Source organism: Taeniopygia guttata, chromosome Z, assembly GCF_048771995.1.
Source record: "Taeniopygia guttata chromosome Z, bTaeGut7.mat, whole genome shotgun sequence".
Taxonomy (NCBI): Eukaryota; Metazoa; Chordata; class Aves; order Passeriformes; family Estrildidae; genus Taeniopygia; species Taeniopygia guttata.
The window spans coordinates 68,007,114-68,033,454 of record NC_133063.1 but is presented as its reverse complement, the minus strand read 5'-3'; the positions used below and the strand labels follow the sequence as shown (position 1 = coordinate 68,033,454).

Sequence of the window (26,341 nt, the reverse complement as noted above, 5' to 3'; positions counted from 1 at the left end):
AGGGGCGCAGCCAGTACCTCAAATCCGTCCAACCCTTCCTCAAATCTTTCCAGTATTCCTATGCCTCACCAAGCTTTCACACACGCTATGTTATCATGTAAAGACCACAGGATTACAATGTACCACAGCAGACCAGCTTCTCTAGAGGGTGCATTCAAGCAGGCAATGGGAACTCTGACCCAGCTCCTTATGCAACTGATGCACTGGACTTTACACAGCTCTGCAGTGCTGTTTCATGGCTCTGGGAAGTGCTGCAACAGCAGCACCACCAACTTGCTCTCACCTCAGCTCATATTACTTCCACCAGCACCTCTGCCTCTTTCATTTTAAACTCCATGAAGCTCCCACTACTATGACAGGCAGCAAGATCCCCTTCCAGCAGGATCCCGAACTCCACTGCTCAGGGACAAGCGTTACACAAGAGGCACCCACCTGCCCTCCAGCCGCAGGACTCACCTGTTCTTGAAGCAATCTAAGTAAAAAGTTCAATACATCTGCTGGGTTTTCTCAGGCTGCCTATTTATATGCAGCACTGCCATACAACCTGATCCCCCGGCCTCATATTAAAAATACAAATAAAGGAAAAAAAAACAAAACGAAAAACAAAGCCAAAAACGGAAAAACAACTATTGCAAGTTATACGCCGGAGGAATAATAAAAGCCAGCTTTCCGGTTACCTGACTTAGCCACATGTCTCTGCCCCCACACCGCAAATTTTCCAGCCACGTACGGCTGTCCTAGCTTCATGTGTCACACGCCGGACCCGGCCTGCCCCCGGCTTGCCGCCGCTTCGCCCCGTCAGGAAGGGCCGCCCCGCGCCGGCCCCGCCCGCCGCGCTCCCCTCAGCCGGCGCGGAGCCCGCGCTCCCGGAGCCGCGGCCTCGCCGGGGAATACGGGCTTCAGGGAACGAGCAGGCAGGGGCCAGAGAGGAGGGGGAAAAAAGAACCTCTAGACTTACTGCAACTACAGGAAGTGACTTAATGTTGTACTGAAAAGGTTTTCGGCGGGGGAAAGGAGGGGGGGTGAGCTCCTGTTTTTCCAATCTCCTTGGCATATTTAAGCTTTGCCTGCCAACAGTGTGACTGCTTTCATGGCGACCCATCATGCCTTTGGCTACCACAGGACATCCTGTGCTATGGCTGGGAGGAGGACGCTGCTCAGAAGAAACTACCACTATTTTTCAGGAAAAGAATAGCATGCAGGCACAGACACAGGCACGTACATGTCAGAGCCACAGCAGCGGGGCCGACCAGGTCACCTCAGTACCTCGATTCTGCAGTGTAGACAGACAGTTTGACAGACAAACACCGCACCCCCCCCCAGACCAAATGTTTCTGCTGAAAGACCAGAGTGTCAGTATGGTGTGGTATTTACTTACAGATACGCCCAAAATAGCCATCTGAATACCACTGGAAGCAAAAATACATGCATACAAAAACACTTCCGACACATGAGGACACACAGCTCAGTGCTGTCCAGTAGGACTGCCTCAATGTCAGGCAGGAGAACAGTCTCCAGGACTCCCACTGCCACGGAGAGAATGAGAGCATATTCTCTAAATTACTCCTCTTCTTCCCTGAAGTCAGTACTCTATTCCCAGATTCTCATGCTGGCTCCATTCCCTGCAGACAAACAACTCTCCTTTCCACACCCCACAGCTCCACACCCTAGATTGGTCCTGTCTGCACCCTAGGTTTATGCTCACTCTCTCCTTGACCCTCATTCCCTGTACCCTTCTTTTTGCTTTCTCCTCATACTTTGTATTTCTCAACCATTTTCTCCCTGTATTTCTTACATCTATTTGCTTGAACCACCAATTATAGACTAAATCTGATTATACTCTCACCCCTCAGTCTCAGGTTTGGTTCTAGTCACTTTACCCAGCCCATGTAAAATTCACGCTCCATTGGTTTTACCCCTTGTCCTGTTTTCCCCAATTTTTGTTTTTTTACCTGTTGTTCCCATTTTCCTTTGCTTGTCTGGGTCCTTGTCTTCCTACCCAGCAACATCTCTGATTTTCCCATCGCTACACCAGCGAAGTCAAACAGTTTCTCTAAAATGACCTTGGGCACAATGTGTCAATGTTGGATGGGGGAAGGAAGAACAGACTCTTCCTCTGTGAAGGGCCTAGGACTCTAGAATTAATGCATCTTTGGAAAAATATTCATAAAACCTCTAGAAAGACATGCAAATCTCATGTTCAGTCATGAGAGTCAAACTGGGATCTCTTATGTGTTTTGTTCTTCATGGAATTAGGATTGCTCAACAGAAACCTATAAAAACTAAATAGTAAGAAGGAAACAACCACACTGACACTGAATCCCTCACTAAACTTCCCTACAACACATGCAGACAGCTCAGTGTCTTCACAATGGAATCTCTCTGGTCCTCAGCTTAAGCTAGCAGCACTGCCAGGACGCAGTTCGTTTGTGGTACAAGCACAAGACGTGCCTGGAGCTGAGTGCCTGTTGCTTCTTCTTAAAACAACACAGTGAAAATTCCACTCATGCGATCCCAGTATTGTCAGCTGACCCCTGGAGAGCTTCTTGATAAATTAAGAGAAAAAAGGATCAGGCATGCAATCCACTACCACCAACACAACACTGATGCAGCATGCAGGAGCTGTGCCAAGCCTTTGTGCATTTTGTTGTCTCAAAGAAAGGGCCAAAATGGGTGTGCCTGCTAAACATGAAACAAAACAATATGGATGGCTGTTTTGTAGCAATAAAAATGGTTTTGTTGGTTCCAAAAGGGGAAAAATCTAATAAAAATGAAATTAATAAACACCTGGTAAAGGTGCAGCCTTTCCAGCCCTGAGGTTGTGGATAAACTACGGATACACTTAGTTCCTAGCTGTAGTGGGTGCATACCAAATGCTACACCAGCAGGTACCCCAGATTAACCTCAGAGGAACCACTGTCCCTTCATGTCCAAAGACCTCAAATGAACTAAAGATTCCTATGCCCACACACATAGAAGTATTGCAGCAAATACCACGCAGTACAAACACTCATGTTAGGCTCCTTGTCTCATTTTTGCCCAGTTGATCATGGATACTGGTGAAGTTAGAACTATTCCCTAGCCTATGCAGTATATCAGGCAAGTATTAATCATATGTGCAGATGCACAAAGACATACATCTTTGTCTGTATAAATGCTGCAGACACTCTTCTTTTCATAGCAAATGAAGATTGGAAAAGACCTTTAAGATCATCAAGTCCAAATGCAATGAGACACAAACACATCATGTTTTCCAGCCAGTACAAGGGAAGCAGAGCACTCTGTGAAACATAGAGGCTTCAGTGTGGTACTGTCATTATTAATGCATTTCTCCAGAAGTACACAAAGACTTCATTTCCCTCTCCCTGCCACAGGATAACCATGGGCAGGACACAAGTGGCATTTAAAAAATGTACTCTTCACCTTCTGTACTCATGGGACTGGCTCTGTCCAAACATTCCAGTCTTGCCAATTTCTATTAAATTATATCCTATCCAGTGCACTAAAAAAGAACATCAGTATATTAAAATATTGAGTCAGCTCTACCTGAGTCCACACTAATCATGGCAACTTTCAGGCCAGGAGAACTGGAAAAAGAATAGAATATTTAGTTTCTGTGCTACAAGACTTCTCAAGAAGACAAAAGCAAGGGAAATGTGGGCACACATTGAGTTTTGGTTCTGCATGCTAGAAAACCTTTATTGTAGAGCTGCCTTGGAGGGTACAAGGAGACCAAAGAGAAGCAACTGAAGATGTCTTTTCAACACTGAAAGTCTGAGGTGCCTTGAAAAATACAGATATCATATGTTGAGCCTGTTCTCCCATCTGGTTATGATATCTGCTCTAACACATTTTTATCATGAATCTGACTGCTACTAAAGTAGTATTTTTCATTGAAACATTGTTATGAATAATAGTCTCCTTCCAGAGTTATGGGGTAAGACAATTCATAAAGAAAGTTGCAAAGAAAAAAATGCAGAAGCAATAGTTGACATAAATGGAGTCAATCTGTATTTTTGTATGCTCAACTTCAATTTGAAAGCTTATCAGGGGCAGGAAAAGGAATTAAAAAAAGAAAAGTTCTGACTTTCTGATTCCTTACTAAAACAGAGAATAAATCGGTGAATTTCCCCCTTCTCCCCCCACCTCCAAAATACTACTTTCATTCATTACTTTTTCTTCAATTAACTATATATAAATATCAGTCTCACCTTCTGAAAAGATCAAAAACTCATGAGGCCAAGCACATTTAAAAAAAAAAGGCAAAACTATATTTCACCATTTTTCTTTCATTCTCCTTTTCAAGTGTTGGGGATTTGAATATAAGTTAAACCAAACAACCACAGTAAAACCTCTTGGAAAATAGACCTTAACCTTTCACATTTATTTTATCAGTTTTCTCTTGGCTAGCAATATACAGGAGATGCCATGAAACTACTTGCTCCCCAGCGATTCAATCTAGGTCTCTATTGTTTTCAAAAGGGCTGGTGGGGAAAAGTCCAAAAACTGAAGTTGACCTAAAAGATTTTATTTTAATTCAAGAACCTAGAGAGGAGAACTTACAGGAATAGCAAGTAATTTCTGTACTTTTCCAGACATAGCAGGAGCATCAAGTGTTTTATTTTTCCCTTTGCAGTTAAAGAGCAAAGTGGCAATGTGAAGTACACCACAGGTGTAGAGTACACACTGCCTCAGCTGGCTGGTCATCTTCTGCAAGGAGGAAAGGCATGACGGCACAGCAGTCAAGCCAGCAAGCTGCTCATGACCATAGCCTGGTGCTGGCCTCAGCCACCCTTCATGCAGCGCCAGGCTGTGCTGCTGGGATGGCCCAGCTCTGCTTGTACAACAACACTGCACAACTGCACAATTGCCCAGAATGCTACACTGTACTGTGGATGTGGCTAATAACACCTTCATCTCTTTTTCTGACATGGAAAACCAGCCAATAAATACTGCCTTGTAAGGAAGGTAATCTGTTTTGCTCATACTCAGCTACAGTCATGCTCCGAGCAAATGTGATTTAACTCCTGATGCACCTGATACTGTTGGGCATAGGGTCCAACCAGAACTCCCCAATCAGAACAGACCCTTCTACCAAACCCACACTTACAGGGACGGAGGGTTCTCCTGTTAGAGAGAAGCATTTACTGCACATTTTACCAAACAAATAAATCTCTAGTGTAAAATGTTTGCTGCAAATTTAATCTGAAAAATATAAGGAGCAGAAAACTCAGAAAACACTTATATGTGGGTTTTAGATTACTTTTCAAAATTTATGTGTCAATACCCCAGCTGGAGAGCTGACTTTTAAATCTGACATCTAAATATTCAGTGCTTAGGGTGGGGGTTATAATCAGAAAATGGGGACTAGCAAGTTCCCTGATAATAACAGAGAAGGGATGAAGCTACTACTATATAGTAAACTGGGTTTTATTTCACGCTGTAGATGCTTCAGCTCAGGTATTTGCAGTGGTAAAGCCACAGAGATGTGAATTAAGGACAGTATCTTAAGTCAATGAACAAAAGCAGCATCAGTTGAAGAGAAGTGGTTAAGCTGGCTGCTGTGTTTTGCTTGCTCTCGAACACAAACACCAGGGCACTGGGCTAAGATGCCCCATTTACCATGCAACATTGGTAAAAGAAGGAATTTAAAGAATTTATCTGCTCTTTTAATATCATGGTGTTTCTAGAAATAGGATAAGTACAGCAATAAGATAAAAAACAATCACAGCCACAATGCAAATAACATTAAAAGCATCATTACATGCCCTCATAGAACGTGCCTCTCCAGCTTTCTTGCAGGCCGTGCCGTATGTCCTAAGAATGTTGCTGGAAGGTCTCCCTGGAGGCTTCGCTTCTCCAGGCTGAACAACTCACACTGTCTCAGCTTGTGTTCATGCGAGTGATGCTCCAGCCCTCTGATCATCTTAATGACCCTACTCTGAACTCCAGGAGGTCCACATCCCTCTTATGCTGGGGGATCCAGACTTGGACACAGTATTCCAGTGGGGTCTCACAAGAGTGGAGAAAAGGCGGAGAATCACCTCCATTGACCTGTTGGTCACACTTCTATGGATGCAGCCCAAAATGCAGTTTCCTTTCTGGGCTGCAAATACACATTGCTGGGTTATTTAAAACTTCTTGCCAAACAACATCCTCTCCTTCAAACAAGTCCTTCTCCCCCAGGCCGTTTTCAGTCCATTCTTTGCTCAGCCTGTATTTGTGCTCAGGATTGCCCTGATCCAGAGCCTTACACTTGGCCTTGTTGTACTTGAGGACAGAGGCCCACCTCTCAAGCCTGTCAGTCCTGATGGCATCCCTGCTCCCTGGAGTGTTGACCACACCATGTGGCATGGAATCCCTGGCAAATGTGCTGAGAGTGCTACCACTGATCATGTCACCAACAAAGACATTAAACAGCACCAGTCCCAATACTGACCCTGGCAAGGGGTGTCACTGATCACTGATTTGGATATTGAGTTGTTGAGCCCAACTCTTTGAGCGCAGACATCCAGTCTATTCTTTATACATCCATCAAATCCATGTGTCTCTGGTGTAGAGACAAGGATGTCATATGAAACCATGTCAAATACTTTGCACAAGTCCAGGTAGATGATACTGGATCTCTGATCTTCCCTCATCCCACCATCCACTGTAACCCCACCATGGAAGGCCCACACATTTGACGGGCATGGTGTGCCCTTAATGAAGCCAAGTTGGCTGTCAGCAAGCACCTCATTCTTCATGTACATCATTTTCAGGAGGATCTCCTCCATGATCTCACCTGGCACTGAAGTGAGATTGACTGGCCAGCTCTTGCTTTGGTGCTGGTTATCAGATGGGTGCACTAGTCTGGATGTCCCACTGTCACCTCCTCCTCAGGGGTCAATTCCTCAACCACAAAACTATTTATTAATCTTGTAGAGGTTAAGAAGAGACTCTAGCTTTTATTCTTCTCCTCGGTACATGTTTGCCAGTTATGACAGAGCATTTTGCATTTTGGTATCACAAACAGAAAATGCTCAGAATGCTTACCAGACAGCTAATCAAAGGAGCATATATGTAGTGAGTAGCCCTTTTGGTGTTAGAATGGGGTCTTTCAAGGTCACATTACCCATTTTTACACCATTAAGTGTTTTCTTTTACATGGTACAAAAAGACTTACCTACAGAATTTATATCTGAACATCATATACCCATAGCTAAAAGTTATTTCTGTGAGCTGAAAGCAAAAACCACCTTCCAAAACCACACCTCTTAACCCTCTCTAGACTTTTCATGTCTAAAACTTTTACTTCTAGAATCTGTACTTGCAGCTCAAACAGAAGTTCATTTAAACTAGAAAATACATACTATAAGAAAGTTGTGCAAATTAATTAATCTTAAATAAAGAGATAATATTTTTGAAGAGAAATATGTTCCTGGGGAAGTAAAAAGCACAATCATCTTAAGAGTGACTGCAAAATGCCCCCCCATCAAAATTCACAAAATCTGCCTTATATTATTGGCAACACTTTTATTTGAGGCTGATAATAAATCTTATTTTTACCATACTTGGAACAATTCAATATCTGGCAGTTTTGTGCTGGAACATCTTGTGTGTGCACCACCTCAACCATTAACCACAAAAACTAAGAGGCTAGGCTGTTTTGCCTCCATCCCAGTTTCTGACTCAGAGGTCCCAGGGGCAGTGAGTGGCAGGAAGCAGGGCATGGGTGGGAAGGGATACAATCATCAGCTAAGTGCCCCACCACCAGCAAGGAAGCAGAGCAGAGCAGAGCAGAAACCATGGTGGTGACTGCTCCTGTTTCCAACAGCACTGCCACCTCTGGACAGAAACAACTGAAAATAGTGGCTACTTTGGCAAATTGCTGTCACAAGTCCACCTGTGGCTTTGAGCACGACCAGCAGGTCCACTGTCAGACAAGTCAGAAACAGCCTTAGTTGCATTTCACTGATGTGCTTCCCACATCATCCTCCACCAATTCCCCATTAATGCCCATGTCAAGCAATGGATCTGAGAAATAAACGCTGAAAGGAAATGATAAACACAAGGTTGACTCCCAGTGTTGGTGAAGCACCTTGCTGTCCTCTGTGACACAGGGGAAACCCCACAGCTCCCCTACCTCCCTTGCCAACCCTTGAAAACATGGCACAGCTGCCCCACTCTTCCAGCACTACATCATCCCTTGTTGCTTCATTATCACAATAAAGGTGACAAAGGAAAAAAATAATTACAAATTCCAGGCAGGAATCCACATAGTAGGATGGGCTTCACAATACTGAGGTAAAAGGCTGGTAAGACAAAAGAGGAGCAAACTCCTAAATTGTTCTCTTTCTTTCTTACTTATCCAAATCATCTCCCCAAAGAAATCATGGATGCAAGCAAGGGAGTTTGCTTGAAAACATCTTTTAACACAAAGGTGCATTAGTCTTGCCTGCTGAAGCACAAGCAAAGAAGGCTGTATTCGCTTTCTATGCAAGAACAACTGAATCACAAAACCAAAATATTTAGATTTATGATGTCATTACCCTTCTATGCTGGTAAATCTCTGAAGAGGTGAGAAGTGGAGAACAGATACTTAGGGCTATTGTAACATGAATAACCATCAGGAAAGAACCTGGACTCCTGGGATATAAACCTGCTATGGAGTATTAAAACGGATTTACAGTTTCAGTTTTGTCTTACAGCTGTGCACAGAGTGGAAAAAATTGAATAATTTTCTTCTGCAAGAGTGGTTCAACAAATATTTGTTATTATGAGTCCTGGAAGGACATTATTTTGTCACATGCTTGCCTCCATAAGAAATATGGTTTATGCTGTATAATAAGTATGATATTTCAAATACTGGGAATTGTTCCCTCCTCCCCTTCTTTATACTAATCTAGTACTGATTTCTTCTATGAGATGTGTATTGCTTTCCCAACTTCAAAAGCCTAAGTGATTTGCATTTGCAAAAAAAATTGAAAGCTTTTCCTCTTCATTTAAAACAGTTCAGAACAACAAACTGATTTTCTGAAAAAAGTTGTAAAATAACTAAAACCAATGGTTTATAATTGAAAGCCTATGAAAAATATTCAAAATTCCCAGCTTTGAGGGCAACAGCTGCCTTTCTGCATTTGAAGTGATGCTTTGCAGCAAATAGGTGCACAGCCCCACTCCCTTCTCTAGAGCTTTCACAACACTGATATTCCATGAGAAAACCTGGGCTTGTTGAAGGAAACAAAATACTGTCTACATAAGGAGGAAAACAAAGAGGCTACCAGAGGTGCCTGAAACCCCAAGTGCAAACTCCCTTCAGATGGCAGCGCTTGTGAGACAACACGACTAACCCTGCACCATTAAAAACATGAAAAAAACCCTCTAACCATCCCAATTTAATATCCTGTCAGAACATGAAGGGCTGGTTTTGGCAGAGCCAGCTCCTCCCCCAGGCCCATTCGAGGGTCTCACTCACCGATCCATGAGAAGCAACCCCCTGGATGTTATGGTGTTCAGTTTTTCAGCAAATTAAGGCTGAAGCACACTTTCCTTTGCCTTAAAGGGACTGCACAGTCCTGACACATCAGCAGGCAGGGAGCCCAGTGGTTGCTACACAGCATTTATTTATATTCATTTGGAATTTCCTGAGACAGTCCCAGCCCGGCAGCCAGCCCAGCGCCAGCGCCAGCAGTCTCCTTCGCAGCACTTCACATGCTGTGCAGTGCCTCTGGTTCCTCAAGGGTTAAAATACATTAAATCGGTTGCAGGACAAAAGGAACTGTACAAAGTGACACACTAAAATGATGTTGGGTTTCTGGGTAGTTTTTTTGTTGTTGTTGTCTTTGGTAGTGTTTTTTGTTTGTTGTTTGGTGAGGGTTTTTTTTGTGTTGGTTTTGGGTTTTTTTTTGTTTGTTTGTTTTTTTGTTTTTTTTTTTTTTTCCCTGAAGAAGACAGATATAATTCCCAAAAGGGAATTTTCAGTTCAGGTCACTTCTCTTCCACCCTGTGCTCTCCCTTCTTCCCCAAGCCTTTCACCCCCACCCACCTCTCATTTCTCACTCCCACATGTGGACTGAGAGCACAGAAAGGTTCATTGATATAATTTGGGCAGAACAATTACCCCTGTTGTAACCACCACTGCTTGCAATTTTGTCTGCATTACATTCAGTCTTGTTTTATTTATGCTTCTCATATGCAGGTTATAATTTGAGGGATAAAAATAAAACTTTCAGTATATGTTTTCTTTTTTTTTTCTGAAACACATCCAAACTATACAAGATATCCTTCATGTTAGTAAAAGCACTTTGAAAACAATGCACAATTTTTCCATATTCAATTTTCTTGTCAATTTTCTTGTTTCCACGTAATACCAAGTATTAACTCAAGTAAGGATAACTGGGATTCTAGATGCAAGAAGACCCATTTCTCAGCCTCATAAAAATATCCTCAAAGCCCTCAGCTCCATCTCTTTTCACCTCTACTTACAACATTTGCTTTTAAAAGACAGACTCATTTAACAAGGGCAAAGGTCCTAAGACTTCACAGGACTAAAGGAAAATAACTTTATTTTCATGTTTTCCATGCAGATTCTCAAGAACAGTTTAAAAAAGTGTGTGTGGGGTGGGGGTGGAACATGAATTCTCAAAACAATTTCCAAGTTCAATGCAAACTGGAAGAGCTGTGCTTCAGACAGAAGTAGGATCTTTTGCTGAATTGGCAGGAGCAAGGTCCAAGTCCTCCGCAATACCTTCAGCTAAAATTGCAGACTTAAAATAAAAGTGTTTCCCGAATGTCTTGATGGTTTCAGTGGCATTTAATATGAAGCAAAGTAATATACAATACTTCCAGGCATCAGCTTTCGGACTCTAAAGTAGGTTCTGTTCTCTAGGTAATTTTAAATTATTTCCTTGAATTACAAGTCATTGATGTATTCAATGTATAAACCATGTACAAACCATGAGCTCACAAAATAAGTCTGAAGAACCCAACTTGTTTCATCTATGGGCCACAAAGGTATTAAATTTTAAATGAACTTGGTTTGGTCTGTGCTCTAACAACCCCATGCAAGACGAAAAGCAGCTCTCCACAAAATATTATTTGGGAACAGTTCCTAACCATGGCTTGAAGCTTCTGCTAGAAGACAGAAAATCCCTAGGGCAGCTGACACTCAATTCAGGAAAAAAGGCAAAATTTCAGCCCTTTAAAACACTGCCTGGCCTGCAGCCACCACTTTGTGCTTGCTGCTTTTTAAGCCCTATCTTTCAACCAGCCAGGTGAGAATAAGCAGTGCAAAGCAGGAATGTGTGTTAGTGTTGGGCATCTCTAGCTCCATCAGCAGGGAAGACCACTATAATAGCCATGTAGTTTTCTGCTGTGAAAACAAATGTGACACTTAGAATACGGAAGCAAAGAGAAGAGAATGGCCAGAACATTCTTCTCAAGAGTTTGGATTCTGCTCAGAGAGAAAAAAAATCTTAATGTCATATGGTTTCGTTTTTCTAAAAAAAGACAGCATGATATCCTGTTTAGAGAAGAACAGATTTAGCAGCTGTCTCCACATGCTCCATCTGTTTATAATATCTGTGGTTTTGAGGGCTCGACATTTGAACAGGCACTTCATCAAGTCATGCACCTTGAGTGGACTGTCTTCAAAACTCTGTTAACTCAGCAGGCTGAAAAAGGCCTCACGAATGCATATAATAACCCATAGTGTGTATCAGCACATTAGCCTTTGTCCAGCAGTTCAAATATGGAGACACATGTCTGGGTTAGCACCAGTAAAACCTAAAGGCAAAGAGCATATACATATTTATTTTCTCGGGTTTTGTGACCCTTAAAATGTCAAATAAACTCATTCAGCTACTGCTTGCAGTAGAAACAAAACTGAGGTCAGAGCACAGCTCCCCAGTGACCAAAAAGCCTGACTTGGTCTGAAGCAGAGGGAATGTAAGGTTTGGTGCATGGGCAGCCATCCAGCTGATAAATTCTTATCTAAAAAGCAGGTTATTTCACACCCCTTTTGAAAACAAAAGGCAGAGAGAGCACAATGGATCTGTGAAAGGCGATGGATGAAACACAGCTCTTTAAAACACATGCCTCCAAACAGACCATTTCCTCAGCAATGGTGTGGCTCTGCTTGGAAAGAATGAAATAATCTTCCTGATTACAGAGATCCAGTTCAGGGGAGCACAGAGCTTGGCCATACCCACTATTGTCAGGTTTATATTCTCATCCCCAAAAACAGCTGCTGCATTTTGATGCAGATTGGATATGGGGTCTTCTAGATTTTAATTTGTGAGAGAGTGGGCGCATGCTATTTTGTTCTTTTTTTTTCTTTACAGCCTTCCAGAATTTGGCAGCTGGTTTCCATAGAATGATTTAAAACCTGCTAGCCATTGAGGTCAGACATGAAACTTATCTGCCCAACCATCTCCTCTCTAGCAGATGCCTCTGGAAGGATACAAGAAGCAAGCAAACACACTTCTTTCCTTGGTGTACAGAAACCTGCAACTCAGAGACTTCCCAAGCTGGGGTGGTCCAGGATGTGTTTTAAGTCACAGTGTCAAATATGTATTTTCAGGTGCAACTGATAAATGCCCCCATATAAATTTTAATTGTCCATCAAGTTTGGCATCACACAGAATGAACTTCAACTTCTTGGTATTTTGTGTGTCCTGGGGTAAGTTAGGTTAGTAATGTGATTGTTTGGGAAAGCTTATGATGAGAAGCTTTGTTGTGAGAGCAAGTGGACAATTCAAGCCTTCATATCTGGTAATTTTTCTTTTCTTAGAATCATAGAATCACAGAAATTTTTAGGTTGGAAAAGACCTTTAAGATCATCAACTATTAACTCAAAACTTCCATGTTCACCACTAGAACATTGGTCTGTTCCCAAACACTGCATGTACAACACACCTTTTAAACATCTTCAGCCACTTCCCTGAGAAGCCTGTTCCAAGCTTGGCAACCATTTTGGTGAAGAAATTTTTCCAATGCAACCTTTCCTGAGGCTTGAGGCTCTCATCCTGTCACTTGTTCCCTGGGAGAAGAGGCTGACTCCCACTTGGAGTCAGCCTTTCCAGCAGTTGTAGAGAGTGATAAGGTCCCCCTGAGCCTCCTTTTCTCCAGGCTAAACAACCCCAGCTCTCTCTTTAACAACTTGTGTTCCAGACCCTTCTCCAGCTCCATTGCCCTTCTCTGGTCTCCCTCCAGCACAAGGTCCTTCTTGGAGTGAGGGGCCCAGAACTGAACACAGGACTTGAGGTGCAGCCTCGCCAGTGCTGAGTACAGGGGACAATCCCTGCCCTGCTCCTGCTGGCCACTTTGTTGCTGGCACAGGCCAGGTGCCATTGGCCTTCCTGGCCACCTGGGCACTGCTGGCTCATGCTCAGTTGCTCCTGAAAACACATATTTGACACTGTGACCTAAGACACATCCTGGACCACCCCAGCTTGGGAAGTCTCTGAGTTGCAGGTTTCTGTACACCAAGGGAAGAAGTGTGTTTGCTTGCTTCTTATGTCCTTCCAGAGGCATCTGCTAGAGAGGAGATGGCTGGGCAGATCAGTTTCATGTCTGACCTCAGTCACCAGCACCCCCAGGGCCTTTTCCTGTGGGCAGCTCTGCAGCCACTCTGCCCCAGCCTGTGGCACTGCCTGGGGTTGCTGTGACCCAAGGGCAGGACCAGCCCTGGCCTTGTTGTACCTCACACCACTGGCCTTGGCCATGATCCAGCCTGTGCAGATCCCTCTGCAGAGCCTTCCTGCCCTCCAGCAGATCAACAATCCTGCTGGAGTTGGGTGTTTTCTCTAAACTGCGTGAGGGTGCCCTTGATATGCCCTCATCCATATAATCCATAAAGTCCTTAAACAGAACCGGTCCCAGTACTGAGCCCTAGGGAGCACTGGCCACAAGCTGGATGTAACTCCATCCATTAGGATCCTCCAACTTGAGGCCTGGCCATCCAGACGTTTTTTTACCCAGTGAGCAGTGGGTAAAGCCACTGAGCCATAAGCAGCCTCTTTCTCCGGGGGAATTCTGTGGGAAACAGTGTCAAAAGCCTTACTTAGTCCAGGCAGAAACATCCACAACCTTTCCCTCATCCACTAAGCAAGTCACCTTGACAGAGAAGGAGATCAAGTCAGTTTACCAGGACCTGCCTAATGGGATCCATGGGCAGGAATACTTATCCTGTTAATGTGCCATGTGATAAACTGATAAACAGTGCATGCAGTACATCACACAGTAGTATGATTGGCAATGGACAGTAAAGCTGGACTGGATGAGGAGATGTGACACACAGTTTCACAGAGAGATATCTCTCCTGCTGCTGCTGTGGTGACTTGTCCTGTGGGCCGAGATGGTGTGGCTAAGCCACATTTATGTTTGCAGAGTTGTAGTCTTACAGTTTTTCTCTGTAAAGGGACAGATAAGTAATTTTCTCAAAATTGTCAACATTGCATTTTCCACAGCATTGAAAATGGGTTGTTAGGAAGCAGAGGCAGAGGAAGGTTGGGTGTCAGTCTACACTCTTCAGGCTACAGACTTGGAAAAATTCCTTTGCATCCATGGGGAGACCTGGGGTGAAACCAAGCACTGGAAAAAGGCACTGAGTATTAGGGAGCAAAAAGGAAGGACAAGCATCCTGGATGGCAGACACTCTCTGAGAGAGAGGAAGGGGACAGGACTGTAACTAATGATGATGAGGGAGAATAGTGAAAGTCTAAAGGGTGATGCAGTGGATGCACAGCCATGTAAGCACACTCGGGTCTTGACAATCTTAAAAGCTATATAGCAGTCATCTGTCTCCACATACAAAAAACAGACAACAGGAGCAGAAGCAAAGAGAATGATTCTAGACAGGAATACCTTTTTTTAACTTTATAACTTAAGATATGGAAAAACATATCTAAAATAAAGATTCACAGTTCTGCTGGAGGGAGGGGAGAAGAGGGAAGGGGAAGAAAGGACTTAGCCATGGACTGACTGAAGTAAAAAACTCTTGGTGATATTTGTAAGTCCTTGAAACCTGACTGCCCTGATCTTGCCTATATGCTTGTATCATATACAAATATTAGTCCACTTTTTTCAACCATGGCCATGTGCTTCACTTTATTTTCTTGCAATGCACTGTTTTTTTTGAAAGCTGCACATTTTAGATTTATGAAGCAGTGTATATGAAGTGTCAAAATTGACCCATTTGCTAGTATTAGACCTGAAATTCCAGTAACAGCATCAGAGTTGCACAAGTGTTTCCTTATCTATTACTTGATTTGCAAACCATATGACAGTGCTCCAGGCAGAGTGGCTGGTTGTGTGAACCAAGGGTAGGGAAGGGGCTAGGAGTACACCAACATGCCCCTCAGCAGTAAGAGACTACTCCAGACAAGGGATGTCTGGTTTATATAGGGAGTGCAGTCTGCTTCCAATTATCAGGTAATTTGATCCTCATCCTAATCTGACCAAACCTTCAAACCCAGATAGTAAAAAATCTGTGTCCCCTGTTTTCCCCCCTGCCCCCTTCAACTTTCAAACAAATACAGAAGGGCAAAAATATCACAGACAGGCCCTTATACGTTGAAGGAAATCAACATACTGTTATGAAGGAAAAAGACACAGGAATACATTATTTTTAAAAAGAGGAAACAGTTACATAAAACATTAATTACAGTGCAAGATAACTAGGGAGGAGGCATTGGGCAAAATAAAGGGATGGACTGTGAGAAGGGGTAAGGGTCACATTACCTACTTATACAGGTAAGAAGGTTTTGCAAAGGTGGGGAAGGACAGACAGAAAACATGAAAGAGTATGACTAGATTGCACACTCACCTACCTCTCCAAGTGTCTGAGCATTTAGTTTTGTCAAAGTCTGTGTGAAGAGTCAGAAGAAGAAAATTCTCAAGAGACTGAGAATATGCTCTGAATAGTTTTCGAAAGATAGGGAGTGGGAGAGCCCTTTTTGGACCTGGTTATCTGCTAATTTCTCCCAGACACCCCAACCTGTATCCCACAGGAGAGGCTAACCACTGTTGTCCCAAAGCTCAGAGCTGGTTATACTGGGACATCCTGGCAGGAACATTGCTTTGCTACCAAGGGGAGTCATGTTACGAGTGGAAGGAAATGGAGATACAGCAGCAATGCCAACGTGGGAAGTCAGCCCCTAAAAGTGCTCTGAAAACATGATACAGGAAAGGCTGCCTTTCTGTCATTTCTAATACAAAGCCTTACAAATGGCTCAAAAGAGGGCAAGGAGAGAGGTGGCCACTACAAGAAGCTTCTCAAGGACTTCTGCTCCAGTAGTAACCCTTTTGTAATTCCTTTTGTAAGGAACATGTCTAAATGCAAGCACTCACGTGCTTACAAACAGAAGGACAAGCAACTATCATCAGGCTATTTCCATCCAAGTAATTTTTCTGAGAGACCATATACTTTTAAAGGGAACAAAATATCTTCCCTTCCCACAGGGAGGAGATTTATATGCATTAGTCATTAACTGCTTTCTGCAGAAGAATCTGGGAAGTGAGGAATACTGTAGAATAGTTTGGGGGAAAAATTACTGAGTTGTGTGTCTTGTAAGCAGATAATGAAGAGAGAATAATTTTTCAGGTCTGGAAAAAGTTTATTCTTGACGTTTTTCCTGTGACATGTGCCTGTCCTGTTTCTGGTGCTTGCTCCTTACCCTCACCCCAGCTGCCACCAGACAGTGCAAAGCAGTGACTTCCACCACGAGAGCTTGGGGGTTTTATCACTGTTGATCTCCAGTTCAGTAAGGCTGCAGGGTACCACAAACAGCAATACATGCCTGACGAGTCCCTAGAAAACTTTAAAATACAAGATGAGCACCCTTAGCTTCCTCCCAGGGTGTAAAGGGTTTGTATTTCCACAGGGAGCAGCAGCAGGCCACATGAGAACATCCAGGTGCTGCCACACAAGTGCATCACAACAGCCCAGAGAAGGAAAGCCTGCATTGCTCAATGAGCAAGCCTTCATCAGAGAGAATGAACACAGTCCTCTGCCTAGGTGAGATATAAGAATCTGAGCAGCTGCAGAAGGTAATCCAGAACAACAGCTGCAGTAATCTCTGACAAAAAGACAGATCAATTAAACATATTCTTTTTTTCAAGGCAGCTTTGTCCTCCTGCAGAGCATCAGCATCTGCATATCATTATTTTGCATCTTGGACCATCTCTTTCCCACATCATGCAATTTCCATTTCTAAGGGCTGGACTATCCAGAGTGGACTCCTATGTCGCCAGACTTCCAATGACACTATATTTAATTTATTCTAACTTCTTCCTGATCCCTGCCTCTCCACTAGCACCCAAAATCAGACCTGTAGCATGTTCTTTGGACAGCAAGTCCTGAGTAAAAGATGTATGGTCCCTGGCCCTCTGTAGTCTCATAAAGACTTTTAAGTTGGGCAAATGTAAGTCAGTGAATTTTTAAGCGTTCTGCTGCAGAGGCAAATATACCCTTGGATTACAGTAATCAACTAGCAGTTGCAGAAGCAATTATTAATTCAAGTAAAAAGACAGCATTCACTGTGAGATCACATGCTTCTACTCCAGCCATCTGTCCTTAAGGCAGATCTGGCATCAGTGAATGTACTGCAGCACACTGATGAACATTTTGATATGACTTGTGATAGAGATTATGTGAAATCACTGGAGCCTCACTCACCCTTCTCCCCATAGATTTCAGGGTCCCACCCTAGCTTGTCTTTAAATACTGGGCACCACCAGAGTGACTCACAGGATCACTTGTGGGTGAGGCAGGAGCTGGATCCCAGTGACAGCTATCTGCCCATCCCGAAAGCTCAAGACTGCAGGAAAATGGAGCAGGCTGTCTTGATGGCAAGAGCCTTTCACCACCTACTAAAACACATACTTGGGCATACACCCATCTCCATTAATTCTGAAAATTATTTGAAACAGGTTTGGAGCAGGGAGCATGGTAGGGGAGGAACAGGTTTAGATGTCTGTCATCACACAGTCCTGACTCAAACAAATTGTCCTTGCATGACTGATTAGGTAAAAAGACAAACTCTCCTGAATCCTGGTCACTTGCATCTGCTAAATAAAGTAAACTCAGCGGCTGCTGAGTGCAGAGCTTGGTGTGTCAGCAGCACTGCAGCCATGCCACAGTGACAGCCACCGCGCAGGAGGCAGTGAGAGCGACTGGCAGCTGGGCTCCTGGGGCAGGCACCTGCACTACTCAGGAGCAGAGGCTCCAGCAGATGGGCTACTACCTGGCAATCAAACATTTTCAACTGATAACTCATTTGGGTCTGTAAGTTCCCAGATGGATGGTCTGTAATGAAGAATGGTGCTAAAGTGAAGAAGTAGTGAAGAATTCTGCTAAAGTTAGTAACAGTGGTAATGTTCAGGTGTACACTTTCTGCCTAGACTATATTTACATTATGAGGCTAGAAATAATGCAAAATTCTGTGCATATAACCTAAAATGAATGAGGAAAATGGAATCAGAGGAGAGATGGTAAGTCAAAAAATACAGTAACTGAAAGAAAAGTGTTTCTACAAATCTTTGGTAAGAGTTGTTACAAATCAATGCAGAGGATGTAGGTGATAAAAACATTTACTCTAAGTAAATGTTCTATTTACTGGCCTCAATTAAAAGGGTTAATAAGTTAACTGGGGGTTTCATAATACTTTTCAACAGTTGCTTAAGCATTTATATACCAGCAAATGGAAAATACATTTATTAAACATTTGGTCTTTGAGTCATGCTGACGTTAGTATCTCAAACAACATTAATTCAGGCAGTAGCTTTTAGTGATGGCCTCATTCTCTGCCTAACTGGTGTATAATTATAACTTCATGTAGGAGTTAAGAAAACTGCTCAGATACAAAGAAAATCTGACCAGAAGCCCACAGGGTGCTCCAGTGTAACTGTGCACATATAAAATAACTAGAGGATGCCAGGCTGCTGCAGAGGAAACAGCGGTCCAGATATGATTTGTATCTCTCATCAAACCACCTGTGGTCCCACAGCCCGGCTTGCTGCAAGGAATGGAAGTGGATGCACAGATCAGCTGTGAGTGAAAAGAATACACTGGGAGCAAATACACTTGACAGCTGCAGACTGGCTATCACAGCAGCAGTTCCTTGCTTTACAGGTGCAAGGAGACTAACAGTAAAAATTATGTTCAGGGGCTACAATGTCACCACTTTAAGAATTGTGCAGGACTTTAAAGCATGGAGCAGAGTTAAACATGCAAATAAACAGCTGAAATGAACATGTACAGGATGCTGTGCTTCTGTATGTAGAGAAGCATGTTAAAAATGGAGTGGGAAGGCACAGAAACATAAATCCATACACTAGATTGAGGAGAAGGTAAACACAAAAGGGAGGAAACAGAAAAGAGCAGGGAAATCTCTGACCCTACATACAGAAAATAATATGCATTTGCTGTACAGCAAAAGTAAAGAAAGGGTTTGTGCAACAGCCTTGCTATACTGACCCCTGCAGCTCATCCTACTCAAAAAAACTGGAAGTGCTTTTTTATGTCTGTTAAGGAGCGACTAACAATTCTTCAGTCTCTGGATATAGAGAATGAGGTGCTTACGGAAGTCAAAAAATGTTTTTTGTTATGGTTAGTGACAAAACCAGTTTTTAATCCTTTATCTTTTCTAAATCAGTCTCCTATGTTTGTTTTGCTGCTTCCTTGTTTTCCACATCAGAATAAACAGAATTAGACTGGAAGTTTATTCCATGCAGTGCCTTTCAGAACATGTGTTTTGAAAAGAAAGTTTTCACAAAGAGGTTGTTAGTGAAAGGAATGAAAATCCATTCAGAGCTATTTCCAAACTGCCCTGTAAGTTTTCTGCTTGTTCATTGTGCTTTTCGTAGCTGACTGGAAGACATTTCTACAGATATCATTATAGAAATGTTAGCAAAGCCTCATTAAATAGATGAATTATGCATCAGTCCTAGCAAGCACAGAAGCTAACAATTACTGGAAGTTTCACCCAGCAGTTAATGGAGACACTAATACCATTTAGAGAAACAATCACCTAATTTATTTTTTCTTGTACTATGCAAAGAGAAATTAATTTGTATCATATACCAAACCAACTGCAGACTCCCAATAGCTCCCCACAGACTGAGGGTATTTCCCAGCTCCTGAGGCAGCTTCTTGGATGACTGCACAGCATGCTCCGGACTTGCTCTACACTCCTTAACCCTGGTTTAGTTTACTGGACTGAGCAGTGAGCTCACATGCCTCAAGTGAAGACTAAACAGTTATCCAGAACCTATAACTAAACACTATCCAGCACTTCATAAAGCATAGCAAATTTTTTCTGCAAGCACCAATTTATTCAGGTCTTTTCTGAGCAGACAGTACAGCTTGGACAGCCTAGTCCAAAATCAGTAAGAAAAAACCCTCCCAAACTGGATAATAAAGAACAAATAAGTTTGCAGCCCCCAAAAAAATTACAGTTCACTACAAGACCTCTGTGCAATGAAATTGTGAACAGAGTGATAAAATTTTGAAGTCAGCAGCAAACCAAACTATTGACAAACAGTACTGAAGCATAAATCACAGACTGTCATTTATTCATCACATTTAAGGCTAATGTCTTTACTGAGATAGGCAAGAGACAGAGAAACTAATGATAGGTACTTTCATGATAAAGTCATCACTTGCTTTGTAGTTTATCTCCTATACACACTCACTAAAATATTTACAGCAAATCTACTTCCCATAAATATCCCTTTAAAAAAATCTCTATGCAAATGCAAAATAGCTAGATCCTTTCCTGGAAACAAGTTCCAAATTCAAGCATTCCTTTACAAATTTCATCTGCAGCAGCAGTAGTCCACATAGGCTTATACACTGAAAAAAAATTACCGAAATGGCACATAGGCATAATTATTTGATAGTGCAAGTACTCACATTCTCGAGTTAACCAAAGGAAACCACTGCTTGCTTCTTAGTCACTTCATACTTGAATGAAGCTGAACATGTGGTCAGACTTGCCAAAATATTCAAGTAACGTAAATGTGGTTTAGTAGTCCCTAACAAGTCTTTCTAGTTCTTTTTCCTGCTGCTGATTGATTCAGAGGGCGCAGAAAACACCACCCCTGAAGTTTGTCTTTCCACTCGTAGCGCTCCATGCAATTAAGAAGCTTGCTTCAATACCTCCAACGCCCAGATCAGTTCCTGCTCATCCAAAGGCATTCTCTCCCAGGCAGCACAGCAGCGCGACAAATCATAGGTATTTGCCACCCAATATTTTGTCTATTATGAACTGCTGAGGATTTGGAGAAACGGGCGTACATAGCTGCATGTTAGAACACCAGCCTCAAGGGTTTGCAAAGCCAACAAGTCCTGACAAAATGTTGTCCAATTTAGTTCTGAATTAAATACTTGTTTTTTATTACAGCGTCTTTCTACGAATAAGGGAACAAACAGCTTTATCCTGCAAGAAGGGAACAAACAGCTTTATCCTGCAAGAAGCCTTGTTTGTTTGCATGATAATCCTGAAACTAAAACTTCATTTTGCAATAATAGTACAAGCATTTAGTTTCTTTTAGACTTACACATCAGCCCACCAACTTTTTCAATAGACAATTCTACTGCAGGGAGAAAAAAAGATTAGTAAAGTAATCAGTAACACTCCATGCACAATTTTTCTTTCCGTGTAAGCAGAGAAAATGTTTCTGCATGACTTAAGTTAAAGGTATATTACAAAAAAAAGTCAAGTTACATGGGGGGGTTTAGGCAGCAAACAGCTACAGTTAAGTCACACACCAGAGGTTTTGCAGTCCACCTTCTCAAAAGGATTACTGAAGGTTACAAAAGGTTGTGGTTTCTAACTTAAAGAATATACTCCTAATTATATAAAAAGGGCATGGGGGAAGGGAATGGAAATATCTTATTGCAGCAGTCTCAAGATTTAACAACATTTGTAAATTTAGCCTTAAATAATCAACAGATAATAGTAATTCCAAAGACTTAATTCAACTTTCACTAGCCTTTAAAAAAGACTTCTTGTTTTGCACAAACTGCACATAGTGGCACTCCATATTTCTAATATCCTGCACACAAAATGTTTTAATCCCACGGTCTAATTAGAATAATTCTACAGTGAGCACAGTGAGTTACTCACAAGCTCCTTCCACGCACTTGACATTTTCCGTGTAATCCTACTGTAACAGCCTCAGCTTTAGTGGGCTAAAACTATGTTTGTGCAGTGATCAGAAGAGGAAAATATTGACATAACCGCAGGAGGAGCACTGCTGCTGTGCTGTTATCAGTTGTTCTGCAATTTCTGCCCCCTCCTGACCTGCTAGCCCTCCTGAGCAACCTTTGAACATGCCAAGCAACCCATATCACAGAGTATCACACTATCAAAACAGATAGTTCAGGATCTCCCTAAAAATAACAAAAAAGTGAACACCTCTTCACGTTATTGCTTGATAAATGTTTTTAAGCTTTGCGTAGAAGCAAGAAACAAGAGTTAGACTGATTAGTAAGGGTAACCAGGAAGGGCTAGGGATATGATGCATTAAGAGCTGGTTAATCTCACAAACTATTACAGACTCAGTGTAACAGCCACATGATTTGCAGAAAAGCCCTAGGCCTCCCAGAGTCTAGAGTAAGCCCCAGTAGGTCCTTGAGAGCAGAGGAGGACACTGCATGCTGAATGATGGAGTGCCAACCCTTAGGTCTTCCCAAACTACTTTGCACACTATAAATATTTAAAAGATTATTGGGATGGGGGGGGTGTGGCGGGGGCAGAACAGATGGTCTCTGATCTACCAGGAAACTGTTTTTTCAGTATTTAAACTACCATTACTTCCTTTTCCTGCTTGCACAATGTAAGAATTCTTTTAATTAATAATCCAAAGAGGGAAAGTGTTCCCGTTCAGTTACCTGCAGCACTGCCGTTAGTATTTGCTGGGTAGGCCATGTTTGCTCAGTGACACATCCACTGCTAGGCTGTTTGGTGTCATGCAAATGCCATGCATCAAGTCCAACCAGACATGCAACCTGCAACAAACAAGTAAAAAGCAGTTAAAAACACGTAGTTTTAAGAAGTTAGGTACATTAAGCAGTGGGCATTTCTGACTGTTTAAAGTCTCATCTTCAATACAAACTTCAGCCCAGCACTAGCATGCTTCTCTCAAATCAGCATCCTAGCTATCACAAACTCCAAGGGTGTCCAAGTGACTGTAGCTGAACCATGGCTCTCTGACAACCTCTGGATCTGTCATCAGTGAGGATGCAACTATCTGAATCTGCAATTGGCCTTGATTTTCATGGCCTGTCCTCAACTTCTTTGCAGCTGGTCTCTGAACTCCCCTGTACCACTGCAGGTTCCTCATTTGCAGGCATGTGTATAAAGTTTTAGATTACCCAACATCTTACAAAGGCAGGGTTAGAGGATTTTTTAGGTGAAGAGCACCTACAGAAGCACTGTACCAGTGAGCAATTTCTGAGCACAGATGTCCCCCTGGGGCGGTGTGGGTAGAACCCTCAGATGCAGCCAGAGCAGGCATCTCTGCCTGACAAACCTGGACACCAAGAGCTACTGGAAGCCAGCAGGGTGGCATGGATGCTGTCAGGAATGGTGCTCATCTGGCTACAAGACCTCTCCACTGCAAGTTCCAGCAGCAACAGGTTCTCTGGGTGTTGTGTTTTCTTCCAACCCACACATGGGAGATTGAACCAATAAGCAGCATTCGCCTAAAGCTCAGGCTGCAGGTACAGAAAAGGGCACTGTCCTCTTGGGTGGGTGGCTGCTGAGGTGAAGCCAAATGAGAGGCAGAAGCCAAACCAGCAGCAGTTCTGTGGTTTGCTGGCTGGCTCGGCAAAGCCAGAATTGTTGGCTCTGCAACAAGGCTCGGTTCCTTCTTCCCTGCCCAGCTTCAGTGCAGGGGGCAGCCTGATCACAACTCTCATCTTCAGGGCAGAAAATCTGACTCATCTGGGGCTGCAGAGATGCCTCTTCCTGAGTCTGCTTTGAGTTTTCTACAGATCAAACAGCATTTTATTTTGTTGACTCAGATAGGTGGAGCTTAGGCATATGAAGAACACGCTGCTTTGCTGAGCCCCATCTGACTTGGGTTGACAACTCCTCAAGAAACTAGTCACATTTTTCCAATTATATTTGATTAATCTTTGACACTATGTGCAGAAAAGTATTTAAAAGCTAAGCAGATTAGCAAAGTAAAAGAAAATCAAGAAATTAATGAGGGCTGGCACCATGTGAATTTGAGTCAGAGATACACTGACTGATAGAGAAGCTGGCTGTCTTTAAAATGTGACAGAGCTCCATCATACAAGCTAATACAGCTTTGCTTTCTTCTTCAACAACACAAATACCTTTATTTTTAGTACAATCCTGAAATAAATTTTCCAAGAATGCAGAAAGAGCTTCATTGCAATTTCTCGTCCCCTATCTCTGCCTTATACACTGATGTTTACCATATCTTGTTCAGTGGAGGGCAGAGCATGAAGCTGCTGTAAAGATTGTATAAGTGAAAGGCTATGAATGGCAATATAAGGCAGGAATCCAACACAGGCCTTGATCAAGAGAGGCCCATCACAAGATTCCAGGCCTAATGATAATTATAAAATTTCTGAAACAATGAAACATGTCAAAGAAAAAAGAAAAAGAAAAAAAAAAGAAAAACATGTTGCTAACAGAGTTTGCAGCTGGGACAGAAGTTTTAAATCTGTGAGCTTGTAGGAAAATATTAACTACATCCTTTCAAACAGAGAGATTTTAAAGCATCACTCCCATGTCTTCTTGCTATAAGGATATAAAGTTATGCTTTAAGGTGACGACAGGCAATTTTTACTTAGTCCCAGTGAATGCTTACTGAAAAATTATTGTCAACCTCCGTGTGAAATTCAGGATGTGTCCTGGAGCTCAGGACAGCCACTGTCTCAGGGCAGGCTGCACTTAGCAAGGTACCTATCTCTATCATTGTAACCAAGAGTAAAGAAAACTGAATTTATTCACCCACTTCTCATTTGTTCAGCATAGCTCAGTGCTGTCTTGGTAGCACTGTAACAATAGGTATGCTTCCCTGCTTTCATTATATGCACTGTACAAGGGGAGACCTGAGAGCATAGCATGCACCCGGGGATGGGTATGGACAGATGGGTGGGAGGGGATCCTCGGGGAAGGACACATCTCTTCTAGGTGCAGTGCAGTCCCAAACATGAGTGAGTCAACCACAAAAATGAGGCCTGACTGTGGCATGCCTCATCATGGGTTTAAAAGTAAAATCTGTTACAGGCACAAATGAGGAGAGCTTCCTCATAGCAAGAAATAAATGTAATTGAGGTGAGAACTGACACAAAGTTAATAAAACTAGTGCTGAAAATCTAAACAAGGCTTAGCTCTCCATTTTTTTGTGGCTTGAAGAGATGCAATTGACCTGATACAATGCCTTGTGAGTATGCTTCTGCCAATTTCAAAGCTATGCAGGCTCAAGTACTTCAAGCAAACTCACTTGCTGCTTCTGAGCTTAAGTGAGGATTAATAAAATTATTCAGGAAGCAAATTTAGTCCAACAGATAGAAGAAAATGAAAAAAAAAAAGGAAAATAGAGGACCTAATAATCTCATAGCTAAGTGAAATAATTTATTCCTGTATTTTTTAGTATGGTAGGGTTTTTTTGTTTTGTTTTTTGTTTGTTTGGGTTTTTTTTATATTAAATGTAGCAGGAATTGAAAATCTACCTATTAAACAGCCCTTGAAATACAGGGAAAATTTGATCTAGCTCAGCAAACTCATGGAAGAAGGGAATTTTGTTAAAATGTGCTTTGAGCTATACATGGGGAACTAGATTCCTGAAATTGCATCAACATATACATGGATCATTTTTAGAATGGTGCCACATGTAATTCCCCAGTTGCACACACCCCAGAAGCTGCATTTGGACACAAGTCTCTCATGTGAGTGAGGCACATCAAAATACCAGAGACCAGCTAGAGCACAGAGAGTAAGAAAACTTAGTCTCCACTAGAGCAAAGCATATTCTCTGGCAGAGACATATTACACAAGAAAATTAGTAGAGGAGCTTGTATAATCCATTCCCAAGTCTTCCACTCTTTGCCTATGTGTTTTTACATGCTCAACCCATGCTTGCCTGTGAATACTGTGATTTACAGATCCTAGGGCAAATGCAAAACAAGCAGGGACTAGCTGTATGAAGAGTTATTGCTCAATGAAGCAGTTGTTAAAGGTGTTTTGCATTAGATATTCAAACTCTCTTCTGCCCTGAGGTTCAATAGCAAAACCTTAAACACACATGATCCTCAGTTTCTACAAACATTCATGACACCTCAGCTTTTACAGGTTTTTCCAGAATGGCGATTTCT

General features: G+C 42.5%; 1 protein-coding gene across 6 annotated transcripts in view; it reads right to left on the bottom strand.

The window, feature by feature from the left end:
- Positions 1-26,341, bottom strand: part of KANK1 (KN motif and ankyrin repeat domains 1) — a 135,225-nt gene that overhangs the window by 27,068 nt on the left and 81,816 nt on the right. For 3 of the 6 annotated variants that reach the window (XM_030257816.4, XM_030257818.4, XM_072921781.1), the window contains one exon: positions 22,880-22,996. The exons of 1 other annotated variant lie outside the window; for it this stretch is intronic. In XM_030257816.4, coding sequence (XP_030113676.4) covers positions 22,880-22,916 — 37 coding nt within the window. In that variant the 5' untranslated portion in view covers positions 22,917-22,996. Of the gene's footprint in view, positions 1-677; positions 841-22,879; positions 22,997-26,341 lie in introns of those variants that run through there. 2 more of the 6 variants (XM_030257817.4, XM_030257815.4) reach the window with 2 other exon arrangements.